This window comes from Poecile atricapillus, chromosome 4 (genome assembly GCF_030490865.1).
Source record: "Poecile atricapillus isolate bPoeAtr1 chromosome 4, bPoeAtr1.hap1, whole genome shotgun sequence".
Taxonomy (NCBI): domain Eukaryota; kingdom Metazoa; phylum Chordata; class Aves; order Passeriformes; family Paridae; genus Poecile; species Poecile atricapillus.
The window spans coordinates 74,563,669-74,588,868 of NC_081252.1; the positions used below are offsets into that span (position 1 = coordinate 74,563,669).

Consider the following 25,200-nt stretch of genomic DNA (forward strand, 5'->3'; position numbering starts at 1 on the left):
GGACATTGGGGGGTGGCGGGTCCCGGCACGTGCGGCCGCGCGCGCGCGCCAAACGGCGCGGGAAGGGGCGGGGCTGTGGCGCGTGCGCGCGGCTCCCATTGGCCAGCGCGCAGGAAAAGGCGGGAGGAAACGGCTCCTCCCGGCTCTGATTGGCAGCCGCCGCCGAGGGGGCGGGGTCAGCGCATCCTCTGCCTGATTGGCTGCTGGGCGGGCCCATCGAGGGCGGCCCGCGGTGATTGGCGGAGGGCGCGGCGCAGTGGGCGCTGATTGGTGGAAGATGAAGGAGGCGGGGTTCCGGCGGGGACACGCCCTCATTTCCGGGCGGCGACGGCGGCGGGAGGGCGATGGTGAGCGAGGGCCGGGCCGAGGCCGCATCCGCCGCCATCGGGAGTGGGGGGGACCCGGGTACGCCCTCGGGCCGCACCGGGATGCGCCGGGGCCGCAGGGAGGCCGGGGGGAGCCGCGTGGAGCGGGGCCGGGCGCCGCGCGGGGGCGGCGGGCGCGGGGATGGGCGGGAGCCGCCGGTGCCGCCCCGGTGAGCGCAGCCCCCGGTGCCGCAGGTGCTGCTGCACGTGCTGTTCGAACATGCGGCCGGGTACGCGCTGTTCGCCGTGCGGGAGGTGGAGGAGATCGGGCTGCTGCTGCCGCAGGTACGGGACCGGGAGCGGGGGATGCGGGAGCGGCGGGGGAGCCCCTGGGGTGCCGGGGGAGGCCCGGGGGTGCCGGGAGGGAGCGGCCGCACCCCCGGGCTCCTTTCCCGTGCCCGGTGTGACCGGAGCCGCCCCGCAGGTGGAGGAGAGCGTCCTCACCCTGGGCAAGTTCCACAACGTGGTGAAGCTGGTGGCGTTCTCGCCGTTCCGCTCGGCGCAGAGCGCGCTGGAGAACATGAACGCCGTGTCCGAGGGTGAGTGCGGGACCGGGACCCCCGGGACACCCCCGGGACCCCCCCGGGCACCGCCCTGAGCCCTCCGTGCCCCGCAGGAGTCCTGCACGAGGACCTGCGGCTGCTGCTGGACACGGCGCTGCCCCCCAAGAGGAAGAAGGTGCTGCTGGGGGTGGGCGATGCCAAGATGGGCGCGGCCGTGCTGGAGGAGCTGGGGGTGCAGTGCCAGACCGGCGGCGTGGTGGCCGAGCTGATGCGCGGTGAGCGGGGACACGGGGACGGCTCGGTTTTAACCGGGAACACGGGGACGGCTCGCCTTGAACCGGGGACACGGGGACGGGTCGGTTTTAACCGGGGACACGGGGACGGCTCGGTTTTAACCGGGGACACGGGTACGGCTCGCCTTGAACCGGGGACACGGGCACGGCTCGGCTTGAACCGGGAACACGGGGACGGCTCGGCTTGAACCGGGAACACGGGGACGGCTCGGTTTTAACCGGGGACACGGGGACGGCTCGGCTTGAACCGGGGACACGGGGGATGGCTCGCGTTTAACCGGGGACACGGGGGACGGCTCGGCTTGAACCGGGGACACGGGGACGGCTCGGTTTTAACCGGGGACACGGGCACGGCTCGCCTTTAACCGGGGACACGGGGACGGCTCGGTTTTAACCGGGGACACGGGGACGGCTCGGCTTGAACCGGGGACACGGGGACAGCTCGGCTTGAACCGGGGACACGGGGGATGGCTCGCGTTTAACCGGGGACACGGGGGACGGCTCGGTTTTAACCGGGGACACGGGCACGGCTCGCCTTTAACCGGGGACACGGGCACGGCTCGCCTTTAACCGGGGACACGGGGACGGGTCGCCTTTAACCGGGGACACGGGTACGGCTCGCCTTTAAGCGGCCGGGATTTTGGGGAGGGGTGGCCCCGGGACAGCCCGTGCCGGCAGCTCGGTGTCCCCGCCCGGTGACCCCCGTGTCCCCGCAGGGATCCGGCTGCACTTCCCGGCGCTGGTCCGGGGCCTCACGGCGCAGTCGGCGGCCAAGGCCCAGCTGGGGCTCGGTCACAGCTACTCCCGGGCCAAGGTGAAGTTCAACGTGCACCGGGTGGACAATATGATCATCCAGTCCATCAGCCTGCTGGACCAGCTGGACAAGGACATCAACACCTTCTCCATGCGGGTCCGGTCAGTGGGGACGGATCTGGGGGGGTTTGAGGGTTTGGGGTCCCCCCTCCCCACGCTTACCGCAGGCGCCGCCGCTGCTCCGGCCGCCTGTACAGACCGGGGAGGGACAGCAGCTCCCCGAGGGCCACCGGCCGGGCCGCAGGGCCACGGCGTGGACCTGGGGGGACATCTGGGGACATTTGGGGTGGCCTGGTGACGCGGGTGGCACCGGTGACCGCGTCCCGTCCCCGCAGGGAGTGGTACGGGTATCACTTCCCCGAGCTGATCAAGATCGTCCCCGAGAACTCCATGTACTGCCGGGTGGCCAAATTCATCGGGAACCGCCGGGAGCTGAGTGAGGAGAGCCTGGAAGGGCTGGAGGAGATCGTCATGGACAGCGCCAAGGCCCAGACCATCCTGGAGGCCTCCCGCTCCTCCATGGGTGAGAGGGGCTCCAGGGGGGCTCCAGGGGGGTCCCAGAGGGGCTCCAGGGGGGTCCCAGGGGCGTCAGGGGCTCCAGGGTGGCTCCAGGGGGGTTGCAGGAGCTTCCAGAGGGGTCCCAAGGGGGTCTGGCCATGTGGTCGGAGCTCCTGCTCACCCCGTGCCACCCCGCAGGGATGGACATCTCCCCCCTGGACCTGATCAACATCGAGAGCTTCTCCCGCCGCGTCATCTCGCTGTCCGAGTACCGCAAGGGGCTGCAGGAGTACCTGCGCTCCAAGATGAGCCAGGTGGCCCCCAGCCTGTCGGCGCTCATCGGGGAGGTGGTGAGTGCGGTCCCCAGCGCGCCCCGCCGGCCGCGGACGTGATGTCAGAGTGAATCTGTCAATCCACTGAGCTGTGCTGCTGACACTTCCACTGCTGATCCCGGCCTGCGGGGACTCCTCCCTGCGCCCTCAGGGGGTTCAGGGTCACCCCGGGACTCCTCCCTGCGCCCTCGGGGGGTTCAGGGTCACCCCAAACCCCCCTGACCCGGTGCTGTCCCCCCAGGTGGGCGCCCGCCTCATCTCGCACGCCGGCAGCCTCACCAACCTGGCCAAGTACCCGGCGTCCACGGTGCAGATCCTGGGTGCCGAGAAGGCTCTGTTCAGGTATTGGGTCTGGCAGGGGGCTGGGGAGGGTCTGTGCGTGCTCGGGGGGCTCCATTCAGGGGGTCCTGATCCCCTCCATCCCCTCCCAGGGCGCTGAAGACGCGGGGGAACACCCCCAAGTACGGCCTCATCTTCCACTCCACCTTCATCGGGCGCGCGGCCGCCAAGAACAAGGGGCGGATCTCGCGCTACCTGGCCAACAAGTGCACGATCGCCTCGCGCATCGACTGCTTCTCGGGTGCGGATGGGGGCTCAGGGGGGAGCTGGGGGTGCAGAGTGGGTGCTGTCACCCCCAGGGGGGATGTGGGGGGGATCTGGGGGTGCAGAGTGGGTGCTGTCACCCCCAGAGGGGCTCAGACCAGGCACTGTCACCCCCAGGGGGGGTCTGGGGGGGATCTGGGGGTGCAGAGTGGGTGCTGTCACCCCCAGGGGGGCTCAGGGGGGGTTTTAGGGCAGCTCTGCCGTGATGGGAACATTTTTCGTCAACAGCATCTCACGGTGTGTGAATGGTGACACCTCTGGGCTGAGCAGAGCACGGGGGGGTTTGGGGGTGTTTTTGGGGTGTTTTTGGGGTGTTTTTGGGGGTTTGGGGGTGCAGGGTGAGTGCTGAGCCCCTCCCCACAGAGGTCCCCACCAGTGTGTTCGGGGACAAGCTGCGGGAGCAGGTGGAGGAGCGCTTGGCCTTCTACGAGACCGGGGAACCGCCCCGCAAGAACCTGGAGGTGATGAAGGAGGCGGTGGTGGAGGTGAGGAGGAAGAGGAGGGTGGGGATGCTGAGGGATGAAGGAGAGGGGTGAGGATGATGGTGGTGGCAGGGGATGAAGATGGAGGGGCTGAGGTGATGAAGATGATGGAGGTGAGGTATCGGGGGGGATGAAGATTGTGAGTGGGAGGTGCTGGGAGGATGGAGGATGGGGGGAAGGTGATGAAGGGTGAGGGTGAGGGGGGATGAAGATGAAGATGATGGTGAGATCCTGTGGTGAGGATGAGGTGTTTGTGGTAATGAAGATGATGATGGTGAGGTGCTGGGGGGACGAAGAAGGAGATGATGATGATGATGATGATGATGAGGTGCTGGGTGGATGAAGAAGATGACGGTGATGGTGAGGTGCTGGGATGATGATGATGATTGTGAGGTGCTGGGGAGATGATGAGGATGAAGATGATGATGAGGTGCTGGGGGATGATGAAGATGATGGTGAGGTGCTGGGATGATGATGACGATGGTGATGATGATGGGGAGGTGCTGGGGGGATGATGATGACGATGGTGAGGTGCTGGGAGGATAATGAGGATGATGATGATGAGGGTGAGGTGCTGGAGGTGATGATGATGACGATGATGATGATGATGAGGGTGAGGTGCTGGGGGGACGAAGGCCAGGCCCGTGCTGGAGGTGATGTCACTGTGCCATCCTGACCCGCTGTGGAGGCCAAAGACTGATTTAATGAGTCTGATCCTGCTGGGCCATGGCCGCGCCCTGGGAGCGTCCCCTGGGTCACCCCCCTGTGTCCCCTGGCTCACCCCCCATGTCCCCTGGCTCACCCCCCGTGTCCCCTGGGTCACCCCCCGTGTCCCCAGGCCAGCGAGGTGGTGGCTGAGGTGAAGAGGAGGCAGGAGAAGAAGGAGAAGAAGAGGAAGAAGAGGGAGAAGCGGCGGCTGGAGGCCCTGGCAGCGGCTGCTGAGGAGCCGGCGGAGAACTCGGTGATGGAGACAGAGGTGAGGGGGGTGGGGGGACCCTTCTGGGGGGGCTGGGGAGGTGTTGGGGGTCCCCTCTGCCCCACAGGGGGAGGAGGAGGATGGGGAGACCTCTCTGGGGGGGCTGGGGAGGTGTTGGGGTCCCCTCTGCCCCACAGGGGGAGGAGGAGGATGGGGCAGAGCTGATGGGGGCTCCCCACAGGAGAACGATGTGGGCACCAAGAAGAAGAAGAAAAAGAAGAAGCAGCAGGAGGAGCAGTCAGAGCCTGAGGAGAACGGGGTGGAGGAGGAGGAAGAGGAGGAGGAGGAGGAAGAGCCACTGCCCAAGAAGAAAAGGAAAATCACGGTGGAGCCCGAGGAGGAGGAGGAGGAGGAAAAGAAGAAGAAAAAGAAGAAGAAGAAGAAGGCAGCAGCTCGGGACTCGGAGGAGGATTAGCGAGCCGAGCACACGGACTGACAGACTGACGGACGCTCCCGAGGTGTCCCCAGCGCCACCTGGAACTTGTCACAGCCCCTGGTGGCCCAGCTGGTCTCTCTGGTGGCCCGGCTGATCCCTCTGGCCACCGGCAGCCCCTGGACTGTGCCTCACACAGCGGAACTGCCGACCCCCGGCCCTGCACGGGGGGCTGGGGCTGCACGGGGGGTCCCCAGGCTCTGTGCCCTTCCTCGGGGACCTGGGGCTGTCCCCAGCCATGTCCCCATCCTTGGGGACCTCAGGCTGTCCCCACCCGTGTCCCCATCCTTGGGGACCTCAGGCTGTCCCCAGCCGTGTCCCCAGGCTCTGTCCCCTTTCCCTGGAGCTGTCTCCAGGCTGTGTCCCCCTTCCTCGGGGACCTGGGGCTGTCCCCAGGCCATATCCCCAAGCTGTGTCCCCTTTCCTCAGGGCCTTGGGGCTGTCCCCAGCCGTGTCCCCACCCCTGGCTGTGCCCCAAACCCCAATAAAGGGCTGTGAGGTTGTTGCTGATGGCTCCTGTCCTGCTCCGGGGCAGGGGGGGTGGCAGGCTGTCCCCAGCGGGGTCACCCTGTCACCGGCAGCAGCAGGGTCACAGCAGGGTCACACGCCTGAGGCCACTTTATTGGAGTCACCGGGGCTGGGGCCACTAAACCTCCAGGGCATCTATCACGGCCTGGGTGAAATCCACGGAGGTGGAGTAGCCCCCCATGTCCGCCGTGCGCACCTGCAAGGAGACGGGAGGTTAGGGACAGTGGGGACAGCGGGGTCACCCCTGCCTCGAGCTCACCAGAGCCCTCTGCGCCCCCAGAATCGTCCCCGGTGCCTTGGGGACGTGTGGCCCTGCTGGTGGCACTGCCAGCCCCGCCCCAGCAGCCCAGAGTCGCCCCCGAGGGAAGCGTTGGACCCTTTATTAGCGAAGCAGGAATACAGAGCACGGCGCGACGGCGCAGCCCCACAGCGGCCCCGGGGTTACGGGATTGGCTCCGGGCCCTGGAAGTGACAATTCCCGAGGGTTTGGGGTGTCCCCAGGGCACCCCAGGGCTGGAATTGTCCCTGCATGGGGATCAAGGGGTGGGGGTTCACCCTGGTTATTGCTGAAAGCTGGAGGGGCTGGGGGCCATGGGAATGGGGGAGCCCACGGTCATGGGAAGGGGGCACTGGGATCCTAAAAACTGCACAGGAATGGGGGCACTGGGATCCCAAAAACTGCACGGGAATGGGGGCACTGGGATCCCAAAAACTGCACTGGAATGGGGGCACTGGGATCCCACAAATCACACAGGAATGGGGGCACTGGGATCCCAAAAACTGCACTGGAATGGGGCACTGGGATCCCAAAAACTGAACAGGAATGGGGGCACTGGGATCCCACAAATCACACGGGAATGGGGGCACTGGGATCCCAAAAACTGAATGGGAATGGGGGCACTGGGATCCCAAAAACTGAACAGGAATGGGGGCACTGGGATCCCACAAATCACACGGGAATGGGGGCACTGGGATCCCACAAACTGCACTGGTCCCATGGGAATGGGGGTCCCACAGTTGTGGTGGTCCTGTGAGAATCCCAAAAACCAGGCTGGTCCCACAGTCACAGGGATCCCTTGGGAATGGGGATCCCATGGGAATGGGGGATCACAGGGATCCCAAGGGGGATCCCACAGTCAGGTCCCATTTTTACAGATACCCCCACAACCCCGCAGGAATGGGGGTTCCACAGTCACAAGCGTCCCACAAGAATGGGGATTCCAGAATCACGGGGATCCCATGGGAACGGGGATCCCACAGGAATGGTTCTCCAGTCACAGGGATCCCATGGGAAGGGGGGTTCCAGAATCACAGGGACCCCACAGGAACGGGGATCCCATGGGAAGGGGGGTCCCAGAATCACGGGGATCCCATGGGAATGGGGATCCCATGGGAATGGGGATCCCACAGGAATGGTTCTCCAGTCACAGGGATCCCACAGGAACAGGAATCCCATGGGAATGGGGTCCCAGAGCCATGGTGGGCAGGTGGTCCCGATGTCCCCGGAGCTGCCGCCGAGTTTGGGGCCCTGCCCCATCCCCGGGAGCACCCCAAATCTGCCCGCAGGGGGAAGCGATCCCTGCTGGGCTGGGGAAGGCTCAGGGTTGTTCCCGGGATTCCCCAGGGAAGGCTCAGGGATCATTCCCGGGGCTCCCCCAGGGAAGGCTCAGGGATCATTCCCGGGGTTCCCCAGGGAAGGCTCAGGGATCATTCCCGGGGCTCCCCCAGGGAAGGCTCAGGGATCATTCCCGGGGTTCCCCAGGGAAAGCTCAGGGATCGTTCCTGGGGTTCCCCAGGGAAGGCTCAGGGTTGTTCCCGGGGTTCCTGGGCCTCCCCCGGGCCGGGGAGGGGGTTTGGGGGGGCTGCCGGGGGTCTAGGCCCCGTAGTGGGGGTGCAGGTTGTCAATGACGGACTTGACGAAGTCGGAAGTGGTGGAGTAACCGCCCAAATCCCGAGTCCGGACCTGCAAATCCAAGAGAGGGAGGGGAAAAACGGGAGAAAGGAGCTGTGAACGCAGGGAATGGGCTGGGAGAGGGACAGGAGAGAGAGAGAGAGAGAGAGAAAGAGACAGCAGCCACCCTGAGAGCCCTGCCAGGACCTGGGGGTGAATGGGGAACATCCCTGAGAGCCCTGCCAGGACCTGGGGGTGAATGGGGAACATCCCTGAGAGCCCTGCCAGGACCTGGGGGGGAATGGGGAAGGTCTCTGAGAGCCCTGCCAGGACCTGGGGGGGAATGGGGAACATCCCTGGCAGCCCTGCCAGGACCCAAACCAGGACAGGGCCATGGAGGATCCCCCAGCCCTGCCCAAAGTCCCTCCCTCGCCAGGACACGGCCACAGGGGCTGGACACAGCCGTGGGCACGGGATTGTAGCTGGAGAGAGGAGAGGAGCCAGAATTCCAACTGGAAACAAAAGCCAGAATTCCAGCTGGAGAGAGAGGAGCCAGAATTCCAGCTGGAGAGAGAGGAGCCAGAATTCCAGCTGGAGAGAGGAGAGGAGCCAGAATTCCAGCTGGAGAGAGAGAGGAAGGAGCCAGAATTCCAGCTGGAAACAGAAGCCAGAATTCCAGCTGGGGAAAGGAGCCAGAATTCCAGCTGGAAAGAGGAGCCCCAGAATTCCAGCTGGAGAGAGGAGCCAGAATTCCCGCTGGAATTAGGAGAGGAACCAGAATTCCAGCTGCAGGGAGGAGCCAGAATTCCAGCTGAAGAGAGGAGAGGAGCCAGAATTCCAGCTGCAAAGAGGATCCCCAGAATTCCAGCTGCAAAGAGGATCCCCAGAATTCCAGCTGGAAAGAGGAGCCCCAGAATTCCAGGTGGAAAGAGCCCCAAAATTCCAGCAGGAGAGAGGACCCCCAGAATTCCAGCTGCAGGGAGGAGCCCCAGAAGTGACACCAGCACCACCAACCCCACCCCGCTGCCCCGCACTCACTTTTCCACCCTTGATCACTTTCTTCACCGCGTCCGAGATCATGTTGGAGTGGAATTCCAGGCTGGAAAAGAGGGGGAATTGGGGGTTCAGCCCCTCAGAATCCCCCCCAAACCCTCCCCAGATCCCAGCACGTACTTGAGGTGCCGCAGCATGTTGGAGGCCGAGAGCAGCATGGCCGTGGGGTTGGCGATGTTCCTGCCCACGGCTTGGGCGAAGGGGTGCCGGGCTCCCTGCGGGACACGGCGCCAGCGTCACCCCCACCCCTCCATCCTTCAGGAATTCTCCCTCTGGAATTCCTCCCCCTCTGGAATGGGGATTCCCATGGGATTCCCATCTCACCAGCTCGAAGACGGCGTACTCGGCGCTGTAGCTCTCGCCGGGCACGACGCCGGCGCCGCCCACCAGCCCCGCCGCCAGGTTATCCACGATGTTCCCGTAGAGGTTGGGCATCACCAGGACATCGAACTGGTAGGGATTCTGCACCAGCTGGAACGGGAATGTTGGGAATGTTGGGAATGCTGGGAATGCTGGGAATGCTGGGAATGCCGGGGGAAGGGGGGCTGGGGCTGGAGGAGAGGCCAGGGGTGTCCAGAACCTTCCAGGGGTTCCACGCTCGGAGCTGCCTGGAGCAGCGGGGAGGGCTCTGGGGGAGCTGTGAGGGGTTCAAGGGGGGATTTCAGGGATGGGAAAGGGATTTTAGGGATATAAAGGGGAGATTTTAGGGATATAAAGGTGTTTCTAGGAATGTGAAGGGGGGATTTAGGGATATAAAGGAGAGTTTTTAGGGATGTGGAGTTTTCAGGGATGTGAAGGAGGGATTTTAGGGACTGAATGGAGTTTTTAGGGATGTGAAGGGGGGATTTTAGGGATGTGATGGGGGGATTTTAGGGATATAAAGATGTTTCTAGGGATGTGGAGAGATTTTAGGGATGTGAAGGGATGATTTTAGGGATGTGAAAGGATTTTAGGGATGTGGAGGGGGATTTTAGGGATGTGAAGGGATTTTAGGGATGTGAAGGGATGATTTTAGGGATGTGAAGGGATTTTAGGGATGTGAAGGGGGGATTTCAGGGATGTGAAGGGATTTTAGGGATGTGGAAGGATTTTAGGGATGTGGAAGGGTGATTTTAGGGATATAAAGGTGTTTCTAGGAATGTGAAGGGGGATTTAGGGATATAAAGGAGAGTTTTTAGGGATGTGAAGGAGGGATTCTAGGGATGTGAAAGGGTTTTTAGGGATATAAAGATGTTTCTAGGGATGTGAAGGGATTTTAGGGATGTGGAGGGATTTTAGGGATGTGAAGGGATGATTTTAGGGATGTGAAAGGATTTTAGGGATGTGGAGGGGGGATTTTAGGGATATAAGGATGTTTCTAGGAATGTGAAGGGGGGATTTAGGGATTTAGGGATATAAAGGAGAGTTTTTAGGGATGTGAAGGGGGGATTTTAGGGATGTGATGAGGGGATTTTAGGGATATAAAGATGTTTCTAGGAATGTGAAGGGGGGATTTAGGGATATAAAGGAGAGTTTTTAGGGATGTGGAGTTTTTGGGATGTGAAGGGGAGATTTTAGGGATGTGAAGGGATTTTAGGAATATAAACGGGGGTTTTTAAGGATGTGAAGAGGAAATTTTAGGGATGTGAAGGGGAAATTTTAGGGATTTGAATGGGAGTTTTTAGGGATATAAAAGGGGGTTTTTCGGGATATAAATGGGAGATTTTAGGACTGTGGAGTTTTTGGGATGTGAAGGGGGTTTTTAGGGATGTGAAAGGGAAGACTTTAGGGATGTGGAGTTTTTAGGGATATAAAGGGGAGATTTTTAGGGATATAAAGGGGAGATTTTAGGGATATAAAGGGGAGATTTTAGGGATATAAAGGGGAGATTTTAGGGATATAAAGGTGTTTCTAGGGATGTGAAGGGGAGATTTTAGGGCTGTGGAGTTTTTGGGATGTGAAGAAGAAATTTTAGGGATGTGAAGGGGAAATTTTAGGGATGTGAAGAGGAGTTTTTAGGGATATAAAAGGGGGTTTTTAGGGATGTGAAGGGGAGTTTTTTGGGCTGTGAAGGGGAGATTTTATGGATATAAAGGGGGGATTTTATGGATATCAAGGGGGGTTTTTAGGGATATCAAGGGGGGTTTTTAGGGATATCAAGGGGGGTTTTTAGGGATATCAAGGGGGGTTTTTAGGGATATCAAGGGGGGTTTTTAGGGGTATCAAGGGGGGTTTTTAGGGATATCAAGGGGGTTTTTTAGGGGTATCAAGGGGGGTTTTTAGGGATATCAAGGGGGATTTTAGGGATATCAAGGGGGGTTTTTAGGGCTATCAAGGGGGTTTTTAGGGATATCAAGGGGGTTTTTAGGGCTATCAAGGGGGGTTTTTAGGGATATCAAGGGGGGTTTTTAGGGATATCAAGGGGTTTTTTTAGGGATATCAAGGGGGTTTTTAGGGATATCAAGGGGGTTTTTAGGGATATCAAGGGGGTTTTTTTAGGGATATCAAGGGGGTTTTTAGGGATATCAAGGGGGGATTTTAGGGATATCAAGGAGGTTTTTAGGGATATCAAGGGGGGTTTTTAGGGATATCAAGGGGGGATTTTAGGGATATCAAGGGGGTTTTTAGGGATATCAAGGGGGGTTTTCATGGCTGTGCAGGGGCTGTGGCTGACCTGCATGCAGCAGTTGTCGATGATCATGGTGTCGAATTTGATCTTGGGGTAGAGCTCAGCCACCTCCTTGCAGCACTGCAGGAACAGCCCATCCCCCAGCTTCCTGCCAAGGGAACCCCGGGAGCAGGGAAATCCTCCAGGAATGGGATCTCTGAGCCCACCTGGGGCTCCTCATCCCACCCTCCCCATCCTCTCCCTGCTCTGGCCCAGGGCTGATCCCGGAGGTTGGGGTTCTGCAGGAATGGTCCCACAGGCAGAGGTTGTGATGGGAATATCGGATTTATGGATCAGCAGCAGCTCCTGGCTGGGAGCAGAGCGAGGGAAAAGCCCCAAATCCCAGGGAAATCCGGGTCTCCCTCACCCACAGATCCCAGAATCAGGGAATGCTTCGTGTGGAGAGGAACCTTGAACATTCCTGATTCCATGGGCAGGGACAGCTCCCACCATCCCAGCTGGATCCAATCCCAAAGTCCAGCCTGGCCTTGGGCATTCCCAGGGATCCACAGGAAATCTGGGAATTCCTTGCCAAGATCCCAGCCCAATCTCCCCTTTCCCTTGGGAAGCCATTCCCTGGCTCCTGTCCCTGCAGCCCTTTCCCAAATTCCAGCTCTCCTGGAGCTCCTTTAGGGACTCTGAGCATTCCCTGGATTTTTCCCTTCTCCAGGGGAACATTCCCAGCTCTCCCAGAGCAGAGGAGCTCCCGAATCCCAGACCTTTTTTTGTTGGAAGGGACCTTAAATCCCATCAATTCCAACCCCATCCATGGGCAGGGACAGCTCCCACCATCCCAGCTGGATCCAAATCCATCCCAAACCAGCCTTGGGAATTCCCAGGGATCCACAGGAATCTGGGAATTGCAGAATCCCAGGCAGGAATTCCTTGCCAAGATCCCAGCCCAATCTCCCCTTTCCCTTGGGAAGCCATTCCCTGGCTCCTGTCCCTGCAGCCCTTGGCCCCAGTCCCTCTCCAGCTCTCCTGGAGCCCCTGCAGGGACTCTCAGCATTCCCTGGATTTCTCCCTTCTCCAGGGGAACATTCCCAGCTCTCCTGGAGCCCCTGCAGGGATCCTCTGAGGATTCCCTGGATTTTTCCCTTCTCCAGGGGAACATTCCCAGCTCTCCCACCATCCCTGACCTCACCCCCTCATCCCCAAACTCCCAAACCTTCCCAAACTCCACCATTTTCGGGGTGACCACACCCCTTTCCCAGGATAAACCCATCCCAACCCAGAACCCCTTCCCAAAACCCCACCCAAACTTTGCTCCCCCACCTCCAAACCCCCTCCCGCCACCACGGTGACAGGGAGGTGACAGGGAGGTGACAGGGGAGGGGACAGTGGCACTCACATGATGTTGGCTTTGTGCACAGCTGTCACCTTGGCCCGGCCCTTCTTGGTGGCGTAGTCGAAGGCGAACTTGGCGATGCGCTGGGACTTGGCCCTGGTGATGATCTTGAGGCACTCGATCACCCCCTTGGCACTCTGGGGACAGGGACAGGGACAGGGTGACACTGGTGGCAGGACAGGGACAGGGTGACACTGGTGGCAGGGCTGGGACAGGGACAGGGACAGGGTGACACTGGTGGCAGGGCTGGGACAGGGACAGGGACAGGGTGACACTGGTGGCAGGGCTGGGACAGGGACAGGGTGACACTGCTGGCAGGGCTGGGACAGGGACAGGGTGACACTGGTGGCAGGACAGGGACAGGGTGACACTGGTGGCAGGGCTGGGACAGGGACAGGGACAGGGTGACACTGCTGGCAGGGCTGGGACAGGGACAGGGTGACACTGCTGGCAGGGCTGGGACAGGGACAGGGTGACACTGGTGGCAGGACAGGGACAGGGACAGGGACAGGGACAGGGTGACACTGGTGGCAGGACAGGGACACAGAGTGTGTGCCCTCCCTTCTGATCCTGAACTCTGACACCCAGGAAAACACCGGATTTCACACAGCCTGAAATTCATGGGTGTGATTTCGTGGTGAGGCATGAGAACAACTGTTAAAGTCAGATAGAAAAGCTAAAAGTGAGTGTGTAAATTAAATTTTTCTTAAGTCACTGGGTGAAAAAGTTAGAACTGTTAAAATGAGAGAGAAAAACTAAAAGTGTGAGTGTGTAAATTAAAGTTTTCTTAAATCACTGGGTGAAAAAGTTCCAATTGTTAAAGTCAGAAAAAGCTAAAAGTGTGAGTTAATTAGAGAAATTTCTTAAGTCACTGTGTGAAAAAGTTAGAACTGTCAAAATGAGAGAGAAAAGCTAAAAGTGTGAGTGTGTAAATTACAGTTTTCTTAAGTCACTGGGTGAAAAACAACTGTTAAAGTTAGAAAAAGCTAAAAATGTGAGTTAATTAGAGAGTTTTCCTAAATCAGTGGGTGAAAAAGTTGCAACTGTTAAAGTTAGAAAAGCTAAAAATGTGAGTGTGTAAATTAAAGTTTTCCTAAATCACTGGGTGAAAATTTACAACTGTTAAATTTAGATAGAAAAGCTGAAAGTGAGTGTGTAAATTAAAGTTTTTTTAGATCACTGGGTGAAAAAGTTACAACTTAAATTTAGAGAAAGCTAAATGTGTGAGTATGTAAATTAAAGTTTTTTTAAATCACTGGGTGAAAAAGTTAAAGTTTGGAGTTTAAGTCAGTTTAGAAAGCAGGAGAAAAGATTTAAGAAAAGAGATTTAAGAAGAGATCTGAGAAAAGGAGAAAGGATTTAGAATGTTGTTTATTTTCCTTCTTTTTTTTTTGGGTAATAATGAGTGATTGGATAGGAAATGTCACAGTGCAGCACACAGGTGATGGGTCATTAAGAAAGATAATTAACGTGTCTATTGTTAATTGGGTAAAAATAGGTATAAAGATAAATGAACTGTGTAATTTGGGGGCATTTTGATTTAAAGTTGTGCAGAAAGTCTGGAGAGACCTGTGGTGTTTTGTGATGACTTTCTAATTAACACAATTCTTTCTAATTAACACAATTCTTTCTAATTAACACCAGAAACAAGATCCTAACGAGCTCAGGAGTTTCCTTCAAACCTGAGATAATCAGGGCTCCCCAGGAGGGAGGATCCCAAAAGAATTCAGCCCAAAATGAGGCTGAGAAATCCTGGAAGAGAAAGAAAAACGCAGAAAAAATGCAGCAGAATGAGAAAAAAAGGATTTTTTGGAGGAAATTCACAACACACAGAGAGTGTTTGTGTGTGCTCTGGGATCCAGGAAAACACTGAATTTCACAAAATAGCAAATTTCAGGGCGTGTTTTCACACTGTTAACATGAAAATAATCCTTACAGTTGGATAGGAAAGCTAAAAGTGTGTGTTAATTAGACAGCTTCATTAAGTTCCTGTATAAAAAAATTAAAGTTTAGAGTTTAAAGCAGATTAGAAAGTGGAAGATGAGATGGAGGATTTAAGGTGTTGTCACTTTTTCCTTCTTTCTTTCCTCATTTTCCTCCTCTAGAAGTTTTTGGGTAGAGAATGTCGCAGTGCAGCACACAGGTTAATTCATGAAGTCATTAAGAAAAATAATTTATGTGCCAATTGTTAATTAGATGAGAATAAATATAAAGATGGGTCATTAAAACAAATAATTTACATGTCTGTTGTTAATTTTTAGGTATAAAGATGGGTCATTCAGTCATTAAGAAAAATAATTTCTGTGTCTTGTTGTTAATTAGATAAATATAAATATGATATTTATAATCATAATCATAATTTTAATATAATTATGAAAAATAATTTACATGTCTATTGTTAATTTGTAAGTACAAAGATGGGTCATTAAGTCATTAAGAAAAATAATTCACGTGCCAATTGTTAATTAGATAAGAGTAAGCATAAAGATGGGTCATTAAAAAAATAATTTACATGTTTATTGTTATTTAGATAAATATAAAGATGGGTCATTAAGAAAAGTAATTCATGTGTCTATTGTTAATTAGATGAGAATAAATATAAAGATGGGTCATTAAAATATATAATTTACATGTCTATTGTTAATTAGATAAATGTAAAGAAATGTCATTAAGAAAAATAATTTACATGTCTATTGTTAATTAAATAAATATAAAGATGGGTCATTAAAACAAATAATTTACATGTCTGTTGTTAATTTGTAAGTATAAAGATGGGTCATTCAGTCATTAAGAAAAATAATTTCTGTGTCTGTTGTTAATTAGATAAATATAAATATGATATTTTAATCATAATCATAATTTTAATATAATTATGAAAAATAATTTACATGTCTCTTGTTAATTAGATAAATATAAAGATGGATCATTAAGAAAAATAATTTACATGTCTATTATTAATTAGATAAGAGTAAGTATAAAGATGGGTCATTAAGTCATTAAGAAAAATAATTTATGTGCCAATTGTTAATTAGATGAGAATAAATATAAAGATGGGTCATTAAGTCATTAAGAAAAATAATTTACATGTCTATTGTTAATTAGATAAATATAGAAATGGGTCATTAAGTCATTAAGAAAAATAATTTCTGTGTCTGTTGTTAATTAGATAAATATAAAGATGATATTTATAATCATAATTTTAATATAATTATGAAAAATAATTTCCATGTCTCTTGTTAATTAGATAAATATAAAGATGGATCATTAAGAAAAATAATTTACATGTCTATTGTTGATTAGATAAATGTAAAAATGGGTCATTAAGAAAAATAATTTACATGTTTATTGTTATTTAGATAAATATAAAGATGGGTCATTAAGTCATTAAGAAAAACAATTCATGTGCCAATTGTTAATTAGATAAATATAAAGATGGGTCATTAAGAAAAATAATTTACATGTCTATTGTTAATTAGATAAATATAAAGATGGGTCATTAAGTCATTAAGAAAAATAATTCACGTGCCTATTGTTAATTAGTTAAGAATAAATAAAAAGATGGGTCATTAAGAAAAATAATTTACATGTCTGTTGTTAATTTGTAAGTATAAAGGTGGGTCATTAAGTCATTAAGAAGAATATGTGTCTATTGTTAATTGGGTAAGTGTAATGATAAAAGAACTGGGTATTTTCAGGCCATTTTGTGCTTTTGTTTCAATGATTAAATTGTTCTAATTTGAATTTCCCAGTTCTCCTCCCCCCTGGGAAGGGCCAGGGGGGGTTTCCATGTCCAGGGTTATCCCAGGACGATTTCCATGTGCCACCGTCCCTTTTTCCAGGCTTTGTCCCCCCCTGCAGCCTCCCTGGGGCTGGGGGTGTTCTCATCCCAAAATCCTCCCTGAATTCCATCGCTCCAGGCAGGTCCTGGGTGTGCTGAGCAGGGAAATCAGAGAAATCAGGGAAATCTGGGAAATCTGGGAAATCAGGGAATGGGTTGGGATGGAGAGACCTCAGAGCTCATCCCATCCCACCCAGGGACGGCTCCTGCTGTTCCAGGTGGATCCAAATCCATCCCAACCCAGCCTTGGGCATTCCCAGGGATCCACAGGAAATCTGGGAATTCCTTGCCAAGATCCCAGCCCAATCTCCCCTTTCCCTTGGGAAGCCATTCCCTGGCTCCTGTCCCTGCAGCCCTTTCCCAAATTCCAGCTCTCCTGGAGCTCCTTTAGGGACTCTGAGGATTCCCTGGATTTCTCCCTTCTCCAGGGGAACATTCCCAGAATTCCCAGAGCAGAGGAGCTCCCAAATCCCAGATTTTCTGCTTGGAAGGGACCTTAAATCCCACCAATTCCAGCCCCATCCATGGGCAGGAACAGCTCCCACCATCCCAGGTGACCTTGGACACTTCCAGCAGCAAACATGGGAGGAATTCCATCCCCAAATCCCAGTCCCTCCATGGGGGAAGCTGTGGATTCCCTGATCCGGTGGAATTCCCGGTGGAATTCCCGGTGGAATTGCGGTGGAAGTGCCGGTACCTCGTGCTCCAGGGAGCTGTACTCGCCCTCGGTCTGCTCGCGGATGATCACCAGGTCCAGGTTGTTGTGGCGGGTCTGGTACCCCGGGAGGCTCTTGACGTGCACCACGTTGGCAAAGAGATCCAGCTTCCTCCTGGGACATGGGGACAGTGTGTCACTGCTGGGGACAGGCTGGGGACAGCGTGTCACTGCTGGGGACACGGCTGGGGACACTTGGGGACACGGCTGGGGACACTGTGTCACCTCCTGGGACACGGCTGGGGACACGGCTGGGGACACTGTGTCACCCCCTGGGACATGGGGACAGCGTGTCACTGCTGGGGACAGGCTGGGGACACCTGGGGACACTGTGTCACCTCCTGGGACATGGGGACAGCGTGTCACTGCTGGGGACAGGCTGGGGACACAGCTGGGGACAGGCTGGGGACACTGTGTCACCTCCTGGGACACAGGGACAGCGTGTCACTGCTGGGGACAGGCTGGGGACACGGCTGGGGACACTGTGTCACCCCCTGGGACACGGGGACAGCGTGTCACTGCTGGGGACACGGCTGGGGACACCCCCTGCAGGGACAGCTCCTGCTGGCATTGTCCCTCAGGAGCTGAGCTTCTCATTAACTCATTAATTATTAATTAATGGGGTTTTTCCACCACTGTTCCCCCCAGGTCCCAAGGGACACGGCTGGGGACACCGAGCTGCAGGGACAGCTCCTGGCATCGTCTCTCAAGAGATTTGCTTCTCATTAACTCATTAATTATTAATTAATGGGGTTTTTCTCTCTGCAGAAATGGCTCCTGGCATCATCCCTCAGGAGCTGAGCTTCTCATTAACTCATTAATTATTAATTAATGGGGCTTTTCCCTCTGCAGAAATGGCTCCTGGCATTGTCCTGCAGGAGCTGAGCTTCCCAATAACTCATTAATTATTAATTAATGGGGTTTTTTCCCTCTAAAGGGACAGCTCCTGGCATCGTCCCTCAGGAGCTGAGCTTCTCATTAACTCATTAATTATTAATTAACGAGGTTTTCCAGCTTTGAAAACTCGGGGATTTCCAGGGAACCAGCATCAGCCAACAGGGGCAGCTCCCGGCTACGCTGTTTTGCCTAGCAATAACTCATTAATTATTAATAACTCATTAATTATTAATTAACGGGGGTTTTTCCCCACTGATTGTTCAGTGGGAATTTCCAGGGAACCAGGATCAGCTCCCAGCCATGGAGGGTCCCTGAGGAGTTTTGCTTCCCAATTCATCAATTAAATCAAGTAACAACCAAATCTAAAATAATTAAATATTAATTAATATTTCTATAAATTAATATTAACGATTAATAGATAATATCAATAACTAATATGATAATATAATAGTATGTTAATATGCACTATAAGTATATTAATATACAATATATAAAATTAATATATAATTATTATAATTATAAAATATAATATACATTATTATAATATTTATAAATATATAATATATAAATTTCATCTATAATATATTAGTATATTAATAATATACAATAAACACATAATTACTATAGTTAATATTATTATTAATTATTTAATATATAATAAATATCAAGATAAATTAATATTTATTATAATTAATATTATATTAATAATATCTAATAATATCTAATAATATACTATATATTAATAATGTGTTATTAATATATTAGATTAATTATATTATATATGACATGCAATTAAATACATTATATTGCCATTAATATATTATTAATAATATATTAATATAACTATAATAATATGTTTTACTATTATATTAATAATACAAAATTAATAAAATATATAAATGTATTAATACATCTATATAATCTTGATAAGTATTAGTTATCATTAATCAATGATATTAATAATTATTAATATTTAATTATTAGCTCTTCCCCCCACTCCAGGTCCCACTCCCCTGCAGACCCCCAGGAACAGCTCAGGGCTGTTGTTCCCCTCAGCCCTCCCCCATAAGTCATTAATTAGTGATTAATGAAGCCCCTTCCCACCCCCCTCACCTGAGCCTCATGTCGTAGGACGCCAGGTCCCCCTTGTACTCCATGGGCGTGTGGATCTTCCCTGTGGGACACGGACACGGAATGGGGTCAGAACCACCCCATGGAGCCTGAGGGGTCAGAACCGCCCCGGGGAGTGGGGTCAGAACCGCCCTGGGGAGCCTGAGGGGTCAGAACCGCCCTGGGGAGCAGGGTCAGAACCGCCCTGGGGAGCCTGAGGGGTCAGAACCACCCCATGGAGCCTGAGGGGTCAGAACCGCCCCATGGAGCCTGAGGGGTCAGAACCACCCTGGGGAGCCTGAGGGGTCAGAACCGCCCCATGGAGCCTGAGGGGTCAGAACCGCCCTGGGGAGCCTGAGGGGTCAGAACCGCCCCATGGAGCCTGAGGGGTCAGAACCACCCTGGGGAGCCTGAGGGGTCAGAACCGCCCCATGGAGCCTGAGGGGTCAGAACCACCCTGGGGAGCCTGAGGGGTCAGAACCGCCCCGGGGAGCCTGAGGGGTCAGAACCGCCCTGGGGAGCCTGAGGGGTCAGAACCGCCCTGGGGAGCGGGGTCAGAACCGCCCTGGGGAGCCTGAGGGGTCAGAACTGCCCCGGGGAGCCTGAGGGGTCAGAACCGCCCTGGGGAGCCTGAGGGGTCAGAACTGCCCCGGGGAGCCTGAGGGGTCAGAACCGCCCCGGGGAGTGGGGTCAGAACCGCCCTGGGGAGAGGGGTCAGAACCGCCCTGGGGAGAGGGGTCAGAACCGCCCTGGGGAGCCTGAGGGGTCAGAACCGCCCTGGGGAGCGGGGTCAGAACCGCCCCGGGGAGCCTGAGGGGTCAGAACCGCCCCATGGAGCCTGAGGGGTCAGAACCACCCTGGGGAGCCTGAGGGGTCAGAACCGCCCCATGGAGCCTGAGGGGTCAGAACCACCCTGGGGAGCCTGAGGGGTCAGAACCGCCCCGGGGAGCCTGAGGGGTCAGAACCGCCCCGGGGAGCCTGAGGGGTCAGAACCGCCCTGGGGAGCCTGAGGGGTCAGAACCGCCCTGGGGAGCGGGGTCAGAACCGCCCTGGGGAGCCTGAGGGGTCAGAACTGCCCCGGGGAGCCTGAGGGGTCAGAACCGCCCTGGGGAGCCTGAGGGGTCAGAACTGCCCCGGGGAGCCTGAGGGGTCAGAACCACCCTGGGGAGCCTGAGGGGTCAGAACCGCCCTGGGGAGCGGGGTCAGAACCGCCCCGGATCCCTCGGGAACCTGAGTGGCCAAACCCGCCTGTACCGGGATGGGGACGGGGATGGGGATGGGGATGGGGATGGGGACGGGGATGGGGACGGGGACGGGGACGGGGACGAGGATGGGGATGGATCTTCCCTGTGGGACACTGAGCGGCATCAGAACTGTCCCAGATCCTCGGGAACCTGAGCAGTCAACACCGCTGTCCCGGGATGGGGACAGGGATGGGGACAGGGATGGGGACAGGGATGGGGATGGGGACAGAGATGGGGACAGGGATGGGGATGGGGACAAGGATAGGAACAGGGACAAGAACAAGGACAGGGACAGAAACAGGGACAAGGAGAGTGACAAGGGACAAGGACAAGAACAAGGACAGGAACAGGGACAAGGACAAGAACAAGGAAAGGAACAGGGACAAGGACAGTGACAGGAACAGTGACAAGGGACAAGGACAGGAACAGTGACAAGGACAGTGACAAGGGACAAGGACAGTGACAAGGACAGGGACAGGGCCATGTTCCCCTCACCGATGAGGGCCACCTTGCTCTCCTTCATGGAATCCACCACCCGATCCAGCTTCTCCTCGGATGCCGTGTTCTGCACCTCGCTCAGGTGGTGCTCGTCGAAGATCACGGGGACATTGCCGGCCTGGCACGGGGACAGAGCCACCCATTGTCACCTGTGGGACCCTCGGGGACACGGCAGGGGGGACACAGAGCCCTCAACAGGCCAGGGGGAGCTCAGGGGAAGCAGGAAACCATTGGGAACTGGGATTGCTCCAGTGCCAATGGAACGGTGATGGGGATGGAATTGTGGAGTATTTCCCTTGGGAAAAGCCTCTGAGGGACAGGCCACCGCTGGCATGTCCCCAAGTGCCACATGCCACAGGGCTGTTCAGTCCCTGCAGGGATGGGCACTCCCCCCACCGCCCTGGAGAGCCATTTTTAGGAGGAATTTTCCCAATATCCGACCCAAATCCCTCCAGGAATGGGGACTCACCCTCTGCCCGTGGGTGTCCAGTGGGGACAGAGGGCACAGGGACATCCAGGGACACTCAGGGACACCCAGGGACTCTCAAGGACACTCAGGGACTCACAGGGACACTTGGGGACGTTCAGAGACATTCAGGGACATTCAGGGACATCCCTGATCCCAGAATTCCCTCTATCCCAATCCCAGAATCAGGGATGCTCAGGGACACTCAAGGACTCATGGGGACACCCAGGGACACCCAGGGACCCTCAAGGACACTCAGGGATGTTCAGGGACACCCAGGGACACCCAAGGACATCCAGGGACACCCAGGGATGACTCTCAGGGACTCTTAGGGACACCCAGGGACACTTGGGGACACCCAGGGACACTTGGGGACACCCAGGAATGCTCAGGGACACCCAGGGACACTCAAGGACGTTCAGGGACACCCAGGGATGTTCAGGGACACTCAGGGACACCCAAAGATACCCAGGGACACTCAGGGACTCTTAGGGGCACCCAGGAATACTCAGGGACACTCAGAGACATCCAGGGACTCTCAGGGATGCTCAGGGACACTTGGGGACACCCAGAGACACTTGGGGACACCCAGGGCCAGCTGCCTGGTGTCCCCCTGGACGTGGCCATACCTTGAAGACCTCCTTGACGGCGTGCATCAGCTCCGGGCCCACGCCATCCCCCGGCAGCATCGTCACCTGGAATGTCCCCTCAACCTTGGCACTGTGGGACTGCGGGGACACGGTGGGGTCACCCCAAAACCAGCCCCAAACCGGGGCCAGGGCACCCCCAGGGTCCAGCCCCACAGGGCCAGGGAACGCTCTGAGCTCTTAGGGAGTTATGGAATGGCAGCGCTGGGAAAGGCCCGGGGTCTTCTCATGTCCCCAAGTGCCACATCCACGGGTTTGGGAAATCCCTCCAAGGGATGACGGCTCCACCCTGTCCTGGGCAGCCTTTTCCAGGAGGAGAATTCCCAATATCCCACCCAAACCTCGTCCCTTTGTCCTGTCCCTGCTCCCCCCTCCTGGGCAGCCTTTTCCAGGGGGAAAATTCCCAATATCCCACCCAAACCTCGTCCCTTTGTCCTGTTCCTGCTCCCCTCTCCTGGCAGGGAGCTGTGCAGAGCCACGGGGTCCCTCCTGATCCCTTCTCTCCGAGCTGAGCCCCCTTTCCAGCTCCCTCAGCCTCTCCTGGGGCTCCATTCCCTTCCCCAAATCCATTCCTTTCCCTGGACAGGCTCCAGCCCCTCCAAGCCTTGTCCTGTCAATCGCTGTCGCTGTCCTGAGGCCACCCCGGGGTGACACCAGCCCCGAGCACACCCGACACCACCGAGAGACCTTCCCTGCACTCAGCACCTCCAGAAATAACCTCTCCCTCCATCCCGTGGAATTCCCGGCACAGCTCCGTGTTCCTCAACTCCCTCAGCACCTCATGGAACCCTGGACAGCCGATTTTAGCAGGAATTCCCCCAATATCCCACCCAAATCTCTCCGGGGATGGGGACTCCGCCCTTTTCTCTTCCCAGGAGGGATTTCCCCAGTGGAAATTCCCCGCGGAATTCCCTCATTCCTGCCCTCAGCATCTCGTGGAATTCTGGACAGCCCAGAGCATCATTCCTGGGGTGTTCCACACATCCCATTCCAACAGCCTCCCTCCCACTGCTCCCACCTTCCTCAGCCCAGAATTTGGGAGCTGCTCCCAGCAGGAATCTCCCAGATCCAGCCTGGGGGATCCACAGGGAATTCCCTCCCAGCAACGCCAGCAAAACTCTGGAATCCCAGTGGGAGCAGGGAAATGAGGGAGGGAGGGAAAGCCAAGAGTCACAAATTGGGCTGGAATCAAATTTCCAGGGCACGAAGGGGGCTCCTGGGCAGGGATGAAATATCAGGAGGCGAAGCTGAGGGAAGGGCAGCCTCAAGGTCAGGCAGCTGCTCAGGGCCCAGCCCTTCCCTCAGCAACATTTCCCACGGAATGAGGGAATTTTCCCGCTGGGAAAAGCCTCAGAGACTCCCCCCAGCACTGCCAGGGCCACCACTGACCGTGTCCCCAAGTGCCACATCCCCATGGCTGTTAAACCCCACCAGCACCGGGGACTGCCCTTCCCAGGAAGGAAAATTCCCAATATCCCACCCAAACCTCCCTTGGCACAACTTGAGGCCGTTTCTTGTCCTGCCCCTTGTTCCCAACTCCTGTCGGGGACATTTTGGGGAGCCCTGATCGCCCTTTTCCCCCCCAAATTCCGCCTTCCTCCCTCAGCCGCTGCTCACCTTGGCCTGGGCCTGCTGCAGGAGGGGGGCCGCGGTGCCCAGCCCCCGCCACACCCCGAGGCTCTGGGCTCGCAGGAGGCCCTGGGGGTCCGGGGGAGATGTCAGAGCCCAGAGAGCCCCCTCAGGGGCTGCTCCTCACCCCCAAAGTCCTCCCAGCCCCAAGGAACCCCAAAGCGTCACCCCCAAAGCGTCACCCCCCAAGCCAGCCTCAACCTCCCCCCACAAAACTGACACTCCCCAAACGGAACCGTCCCGGCCCTGACCTCACACCCTGCCCCAGACTGATCCCTCAGCCCCCCTCTGATCCCTCCAGACCCCCTCTGATCCCCCCAGACCCCCTCTGATCCCTCAGACCCCCTCTGATCCCTCCAGATCCCCTCTGATCCCTCAGACCCCCTCTGATCCCCCCAGACCCCCTCTGATCCCTCCAGATCCCCTCTGATCCCTCAGACCCCCTCTGATCCCCCCAGACCCCCTCTGATCCCTCCAGACCCCCTCTGATCCCCCCAGACCCCCTCTGATCCCCCCAGACCCCCTCTGATCCCTCCAGACCCCCTCTGATACCCCCAGACCCCCTCTGATCCCTCCAGACCCCCTCTGATCCTCCCAGCCCCCCTCTGATCCCTCCAGACCCCGTCTGACCCTTCCCAGCCCTCACGGACCTCCCTCAGCCCTCACGAACCCCCCTCAGTCCTCACGGATCTCCTTCAGCCGGCGCAGTGAAGGACGAGGTCAGATCCCGTCTGCCCTCCCTCCCCCGAGCCCTCAGCGATCTCCCCCCTCGCCGTGTCCCCTCATTTCCCGTCCCGGAGCCCGCTGTCCCCTGCCCGTCCCTTGTCTCGCTCCCCCCTCACCGCCGCCGCCGCCCGTCCCGCGCTGAGCGCCGCCATCTTTGCGGGCCCACAATGCACCGCGCCCGCCGGGCACGTGACGCCCAAGGGGCGGGGCCTGCGGCGCCCCCTGGCGGGCGAGCGAGACAGCGCGGGGACAGGACCCCCCCAGGGACCCCCCAATGTCACCCCAGGGACCCCCCAATGTCACCCCAGGGACCCCCCAATGTCACCCCAGGGACCCCTCAATGTCACCCCAGGGACCCCCCAATGTCACCCCAGGGACCCCCAGTGTCCACCCCAATGTCACCCCAGGGACCCCCAGTGTCCCCCCAGGGACCCCCCAATGTCACCCCAGGGACCCCCCCAATGTCACCCCAGGGACCCCCAGTGTCCATCCCAATGTCACCCTAGGGACCCCCCAATGTCACCCCAGTGTCCCCCAAAATGTCCCCCCAGGGACCCCCAATGTCCCCCCATGGATCCCCGCTGTCCCCCCATGGATCCCTCCAATGTCCCTCCCAATGTCCCCTCAAGGACCCCCCCAATGTCCCCCAGGGACCCCCGATGTCC

General features: G+C 55.9%; 2 protein-coding genes and 2 non-coding genes across 6 annotated transcripts; 3 read left to right on the forward strand and 1 right to left on the reverse strand.

Annotated features, from left to right (window-relative positions):
- The first annotated feature begins 208 nt into the window (after positions 1-208).
- On the forward strand, positions 209-5,803 carry NOP56 (NOP56 ribonucleoprotein). Its single transcript, XM_058837118.1, has 12 exons — positions 209-347; positions 561-650; positions 790-904; positions 982-1,143; positions 1,878-2,076; positions 2,310-2,497; positions 2,671-2,822; positions 3,046-3,146; positions 3,236-3,384; positions 3,771-3,892; positions 4,728-4,865; positions 5,047-5,803. The coding sequence occupies exons 1-12, from the start codon at positions 345-347 to the stop codon at positions 5,278-5,280; spliced, it is 1,653 nt and encodes a 550-aa protein (XP_058693101.1). The 5' UTR covers positions 209-344; the 3' UTR covers positions 5,281-5,803.
- Positions 3,605-3,677, forward strand: LOC131579383 (small nucleolar RNA SNORD56). Its single transcript, XR_009277700.1, has one exon. It is a non-coding gene; the product is annotated as a small nucleolar RNA SNORD56 (small nucleolar RNA).
- LOC131579381 (small nucleolar RNA SNORD57) lies at positions 4,538-4,606 on the forward strand. Its single transcript, XR_009277699.1, has one exon. It is a non-coding gene; the product is annotated as a small nucleolar RNA SNORD57 (small nucleolar RNA).
- A 95-nt stretch (positions 5,804-5,898) lies between the features above and the next one.
- IDH3B (isocitrate dehydrogenase (NAD(+)) 3 non-catalytic subunit beta) lies at positions 5,899-24,728 on the reverse strand. 3 transcript variants are annotated; one of them, XM_058837120.1, is made up of 12 exons: positions 24,652-24,727; positions 23,798-23,878; positions 22,163-22,261; positions 21,065-21,185; positions 19,329-19,389; positions 17,301-17,433; positions 12,769-12,902; positions 11,424-11,526; positions 9,095-9,241; positions 8,891-8,985; positions 8,756-8,816; positions 5,899-6,022 (listed from the first exon to the last, which is right to left on the reverse strand). In XM_058837120.1, the coding sequence occupies exons 1-12, from the start codon at positions 24,685-24,687 to the stop codon at positions 5,945-5,947; spliced, it is 1,149 nt and encodes a 382-aa protein (XP_058693103.1). In that variant the 5' UTR covers positions 24,688-24,727; the 3' UTR covers positions 5,899-5,944. The 3 variants fall into 3 exon arrangements, with proteins under 3 accessions (XP_058693103.1, XP_058693104.1, XP_058693102.1); XM_058837121.1 differs by lacking the exon at positions 5,899-6,022 and adding an exon at positions 7,667-7,789 and having other exon boundaries at positions 22,163-22,228; positions 24,652-24,719; XM_058837119.1 differs by lacking the exon at positions 5,899-6,022 and adding an exon at positions 7,672-7,789 and having other exon boundaries at positions 24,652-24,728.
- Positions 24,729-25,200: the final 472 nt, after the last annotated feature.

What these genes read in the sequence shown, in the direction of transcription:
- NOP56 (XM_058837118.1), top strand. An exon ending in TGAAGGAGGCGGTGGTGGAG is followed by an intron (nt 3,893 to 4,727) that starts GTGAGGAGGAAG and finishes CCGTGTCCCCAG; the next exon opens with GCCAGCGAGGTGGTGGCTGA. An exon ending in ACTCGGTGATGGAGACAGAG is followed by an intron (nt 4,866 to 5,046) that starts GTGAGGGGGGTG and finishes GGCTCCCCACAG; the next exon opens with GAGAACGATGTGGGCACCAA.
- IDH3B (XM_058837119.1), bottom strand. Translation starts at nt 24,687, where the DNA reads ATGGCGGCGCTCAGCGCGGGACGGGCGGCGGCGGCG. An exon ending in GTGCACAAAGCCAACATCAT is followed by an intron (nt 11,527 to 12,768) that starts GTGAGTGCCACT and finishes TTCCCTTGGCAG; the next exon opens with GAAGCTGGGGGATGGGCTGT. An exon ending in AACATGCTGCGGCACCTCAA is followed by an intron (nt 8,817 to 8,890) that starts GTACGTGCTGGG and finishes CCTCTTTTCCAG; the next exon opens with CCTGGAATTCCACTCCAACA.